Raw genomic sequence first — 6,000 nt, forward strand, 5'->3', positions numbered from 1 at the left:
CGCCGCCCTCGCTATGGGCAGAGAGCGCCGCCTTCATGATGGAAATGTAGTTGTTTTGTCTTCTATAATGAAAACTGTAGTCTCTCCTATAGTGAAAGCTGTAGTCTCTCCTATAGTGAACGCTGTAGTCTCTCCTATAGTGAACGCTGTAGTCTCTCCTATAGTGAACACTGTAGTCTCTCCTATAGTGAACACTGTAGTCTCTCCAATAGTGAACACTGTAGTCTCTCCAATAGTGAACACTGTATTCTCTCCAATAGTGAACACTGTATTCTCTCCTATGGTCACTATGAACAGTACTGGAAATAACACATCTGCTCCTCCAGCTTTTCAACCATTAAGACAAAGCAGGAAGCCCCTGCGAGGGAGATGTTATCCTGTGTACAGATCACAAGTATCAGTATGAAGAGTAGGGATAGAAGAGGGCACAGGACACAGTACAGAGAGCAGTGTAAGTGCCTGAACAGCTGGAGGACACACACAGCTTGTAATGACACAGACATGTCATGACATGACACTCCATGCAGGAAGATGACGTCACATGTTGCGTCACTTCGGTCTCGGGGTTACCTGATGCTCTTTGACCACCTCACTGAGGCACGGATACCGCTCCGAGATCCAGCGATAGAACTTGGGGACACCCATCTTGTTACACTCCGGTACCGGGCAATCTCTGGCAACCAACAACACGGCCGTCACATCCGGCGCATTCAGATAACATAAAACCGCTCCTGCGGGCACGGCAATATGTCGTCACTGCGACCGGCCGCCATCTTCGTTTTCCCTGTGACAGTGCGTGCTGGTTAGATTGTGGGAGGAAGTGGGGACATAGCTGGGACCGGATTGTGGAGGGGGGTGAGGACATAGCCGGGACTGGATTGTGGAGAGAGGTTAGGACATAGCCGGGACTGGATTGTGGAGAGAGGTTAGGACATAGCCGGGACTGGATTGTGGCGCGAGGTTAGGACATAGCCGGGACTGGATTGTGGAAGAGGTGAGGACGTAGCCGCGACTGGATTGTAGAGTGAGGTGAGGACATAGCCGGTATTTGATCGAAAGTTCTAACTTATCGAGTTCAGCGACCGCCTGACTTCCGGTTTCGTTAGAACTAAGAGGTTTGCCCCAGAAAGTTGTTCTCCATGAGCGCCAGCCAAGGCATTGCCCTATACACATACACCACAGCAATGAACTAGTAATAAAATGAACTACGAACACAGTAATCCAACACATTATTAATCTGAGTTTCTCCACTCAAGCGGCGGCCATATTGAGTGGGGCACCTGATATTAATAATGTGCTGGATTACTGTGATCTAGTGCCTTGGCTGGCGCTCCTGCAGAACAACTTTCTTGGGCAAACCTCTTAGTTCTAACGAAACCAGAAGTCAGGCGGTCGCAGACCTCGATAAGTTCGAACTTTTGATCGAACACTGGCGTTCTATTGACAGCTCCAACTCCTCGAGTTCTCCAACTGCCTGACTTCCGGTTTAGTTAGAACTAAAAGGTTTGGCCAAGAAAGCTCTTCTGCACGAGCACCAGCCAAGGCATTGCCCTATACACATACACCACAGCAATGAAGTATTAAAATGAACTAGGATCACACTAATCCAGCACGTTATTAATCTCCGGTGCCCCACTCAATATGACCGCCGCTTGAGTGGGGCACCTGAGATTAATAACATGCTGGATTAGTGTGATCCTACTTAATTTTAATACTTAATTGCTATGGTGTATGTGTATAGGGCAATGCCTTGGCTGGCGCTTGTGCAGAAGAGCTTTCTTGGCCAAACCTCTTAGTTCTAACTAAACCGGAAGTCAGGCAGTTGGAGAACTCGAGGAGTTGAATCTTTCAATAGAACACCGGGACTGGGTTGTGGAAGTAGGTGAGGACGTAGCCGGGACAGGATTGTAAAGGGGGGTGAGGACATAGCTGGGACTGGGTTGTGGATGGAGGTGAGGACATAGTTGGATTGTGGAGGGAGGCGAGGTCGTAGCCGGGGCCCCGTTGTGGAGGGAGGCGAGGACGGGGCCGGTTGTGGAGGGAGGTGAGGACATAGCCGGGACCGGGTTGTGCAGGGAGGCGAGGTCGTAGCCGGGGCCCCGTTGTGGAGGGAGGCGAGGACGGGGCCGGTTGTGGAGGGAGGTGAGGACATAGCCGGGACCGGGTTGTGCAGGGAGGCGAGGTCGTAGCCGGGGCCCCGTTGTGGAGGGAGGCGAGGACGGGGCCGGTTGTGGAGGGAGGTGAGGACATAGCCGGGACCGGGTTGTGCAGGGAGGCGAGGTCGTAGCCGGGGCCCCGTTGTGGAGGGAGGCGAGGACGGGGCCGGTTGTGGAGGGAGGTGAGGACATAGCCGGGACCGGGTTGTGCAGGGAGGCGAGGTCGTAGCCGGGGCCCCGTTGTGGAGGGAGGCGAGGACGGGGCCGGTTGTGGAGGGAGGTGAGGACATAGCCGGGACCGGGTTGTGCAGGGAGGCGAGGTCGTAGCCGGGGCCCCGTTGTGGAGGGAGGCGAGGACGGGGCCGGTTGTGGAGGGAGGTGAGGACATAGCCGGGACCGGGTTGTGCAGGGAGGCGAGGTCGTAGCCGGGGCCCCGTTGTGGAGGGAGGCGAGGACGGGGCCGGTTGTGGAGGGAGGTGAGGACATAGCCGGGACCGGGTTGTGCAGGGAGGCGAGGTCGTAGCCGGGGCCCCGTTGTGGAGGGAGGCGAGGACGGGGCCGGTTGTGGAGGGAGGTGAGGACATAGCCGGGACCGGGTTGTGCAGGGAGGCGAGGTCGTAGCCGGGGCCCCGTTGTGGAGGGAGGCGAGGACGGGGCCGGTTGTGGAGGGAGGTGAGGACATAGCCGGGACCGGGTTGTGCAGGGAGGCGAGGTCGTAGCCGGGGCCCCGTTGTGGAGGGAGGCGAGGACGTAGCCGGGGCCGGGTTGTGGAGGGAGGCGAGGACATAGGTGGGACTGGATTAAGGGTTTGAGACAATCATCTGAAGCCAGAGATGTTTGGTTAGCCTAAAGCTGACCATACACTATACAATGAGTGTAGAGTTCCCTTTAGATGTGACAACCATGTAGTACACATGCTTGCCTGATTTCATTGGATTGTTTAGGGTTGTCCTTATATTTTAGTTTAGATAAAGCTGAAGGAGATTGTACAGAGATTGTATAGTGTATGGCCAGCTAATACGGCTATGATCTCATTTGCAAATACAAGCTATAGTATACTCTTCTATGACCCTGCATGTCAGTCCCAGCTGTGATCTCATACAGAATAATTAGCTAGTCCCAGCTCATGTGTTAATACAAATCTGTTCAGCCACAGTCCTATATATGGTGCCTAAGTTGTCAAAGATTTACAAGTCACTGAACTCCACCTTAAGGCTACATGCGCACAGCTGTAAGAAATATACTGATCATATACAAATGTTTTTTCTGGGCAGGATCAGCAAAATGCTTGCATTGCGATGCAAAAAGTAACATAGTCGTATACATAAACTTTGTGTCCCATTCCTCCTGCTCAGGTTTTTCACATTTTCTTATTTTTACTTCATGTTCTCACATATGTACCCAGGCGCAGATCCTTCATTTTTTTTTTTTTGTTACGGATCTAAATGCAGCGCCTGTTTACCCACCTGTGTGCATGTCCCCATTGAAACCAATACACCTGCACTCCAATCCAGGAACAAAAGACGCTGTGCATTGCGCTTTTTTTTTTAATTATTACTGGCGTGTACGTGGCCTTTGGTGAACCACAAGTCAGTACCATAAATGAATTTGTATTGATCTACAAGGTAGTCCCAGCTTTTCTAATGTATTTACAGGTTGGTCTCAGGTGAGAGTGCTTGGACTGTGATTGCCTTATAGCTTCATATGGAAGCAAAGCAACCCCGCTGTCATATTGGTCCTCTGGCTTTAAAGCGGAAGTGAAGTCAGCCAGGAATCATAACCCCATTTACTAAATAAAGCCAATGCTCGCAAAACACTCCAAGGACCCGAATATGTGCACTTTCCTTGTTACTTGGTGTAGTCTTCTCTACAACTTACTCCCCCTTCTGGGACAGCTGGGAACCACAAGGATTACTGGAAGAAGATTACAGAGAAAACTAACTCCATTGAGTCACCGGAGCATCCATTGTGAAGGATTGCAGATCCCTGGATTGGGAGGCAAACCTGCCCAGCTTGTTAAATATGGATGCCAAGAAATCCACATCTGGTGCTAGATTGGAGATTCGCTGAGCTAGGGAAAGTCTTGCCTTGGTCGACACACATATAGGACAATCCAGAGAATAAGTCTGTTTGTCCTACAGCAGCTAGGAAAATCAGCTGAAGTGGTCTGAAGTAAAATTAGCAAAGGGCACCGCCTGGATGACTAGGGTTCAGGATTTGACTTTAAGGTAGATGGTTGAAAACAACAAAAGGAACACTTCCTGGACAAGGCTGGCTCAGAGGGAGAAACCTTAGGTTTCTACTTGCTGGGTATTAGAGTGCACTTACCACCAGTAACCTTGATAAAAGTGTCCAGGTACTCTCTGAAAAGACAATCCTCTCAAGGCATTTCCTGCACACTGGCTTTGCCAACCTATATGAGTCACAGGAGCTTGCATCGGGAGTGACAGAAGTCTAAAGAACTGACAATGTGTGTCAGCCAAGCCAAACACACAGTACAGGACAGCCACCAGCAAAAGTTCAAAATGTCTTAGGACCAAAGGGTCTGTCATAATGGAACCTGGATCACAGGCCATATGCTTGATCAAGGTGGAGCCAATGAGTGTGAAGGAAGCCCTAAATATGCCACCAAGGGGAATAAAGGCCAAAACATACTCCACTGGAATTGTCCGTTACTTGTTAAAACACTGAATAGCAGCAAAGACTTCTGATACTGGCCAACTTTTTGGGAAATGCCTTCTCAAGGAGATACTCCACTGCAAATCACTTTGAGGAACTAACAACTTCTCAGAATGCTAAGAAATCCACATAGCACTTCCTCCACCAAGGAGTGTTTTGTAAAAGTGTTAATGAGCTTCTTTTTAAGAGATCACATACTGGTCACCCAGGTGAGCCTGTAGAGGTGGATCAATGCTATACACACATGCACCTCGTCAAGGAGCAACAAAATGGTGCACTTTTACTATTAGGTATGAATCTCCATCAGGCTTAAGGGTGCCACCCATAGCCACATCTGACGGAGTCAAGCATTGCTCTTCCACCCTCTGCAACTCAAGCATGGCCGAAATCTGTCCCATAAAAACAGACAGAGGCTGAACAATCTTCCTTGCCAAGGCAGGAAGAATTAGGTACCCCTGAAGTGGTAATAGACATGTTAGAAGAGGGTAAAGAACCTGAAGGTGGGCTTAGAAACAGACCGTCTGGAGCAGATTTCTTGGAGGAAACCTATGGTAGACCCCCAGACCCTTTTCACTTTGCGGTCCCTATAAAGTGGATGGCACTGTAAGGGTACTCATATACCAGAGCCCAAAGGGTTAAATGAAAGGGTTACCGATACCCAGGGCTTTAAAATTTTTAGGGTGTCTCACGAGTCAGTCAAAAATGACACCAGTCAGCAGGACTATAGCCTTGCAATTTATGTTAACATTTTTTTGGGACAGATTGAGCTTTCTTTTGGAGGTATATAATCACCACTGGGGGGGGTGGTTATTTTTTACTATATAATGTAAAAAAGTACCGTAAATTTAAAAAAATAATGTTTTCCCTATGTTATGTTAAAAAACATTTATTCTTACCCATATTTTTGGTAAAATATAAAACACGGGGTCACGTCGGGTAAATAAGAAACAAAACATGTCAAGCCTTAAAATTGCGCGCGCCCGCAAAATCGCAAATAACCACACTGAAAAGTGGCCATAGGCGACACTTTAAACACGTTTAGTGTTATCAGTGTTTAATGGCCCTAAAATTATTGCTCTCCCATGTTCGCGGTGATATGTAACATATGCGGCACAATAGGCGCACCCGACGCATGTATGTGTGGGGCAAGGCACTTAAACAAAAT

General features: G+C 49.3%; 1 protein-coding gene across 1 annotated transcript in view; it reads right to left on the reverse strand.

Moving 5' to 3' along the window:
- XRN1 (5'-3' exoribonuclease 1) overlaps positions 1 to 675 on the reverse strand; it is a 63,769-nt gene extending 63,094 nt beyond the window's left edge. The window contains exon 1 of the mRNA XM_018555618.1: positions 571 to 675. Coding sequence (XP_018411120.1) covers positions 571 to 645 — 75 coding nt within the window. The 5' untranslated portion in view covers positions 646 to 675. The remainder of the gene's footprint in view (positions 1 to 570) is intronic.
- Between the last annotated feature and the right edge of the window lie 5,325 nt (positions 676 to 6,000).

The sequence above is a fragment of the Nanorana parkeri genome, unplaced genomic scaffold, assembly GCF_000935625.1.
Source record: "Nanorana parkeri isolate BGI_ZX_2015 unplaced genomic scaffold, ASM93562v1 scaffold205, whole genome shotgun sequence".
Taxonomy (NCBI): Eukaryota; Metazoa; Chordata; class Amphibia; order Anura; family Dicroglossidae; genus Nanorana; species Nanorana parkeri.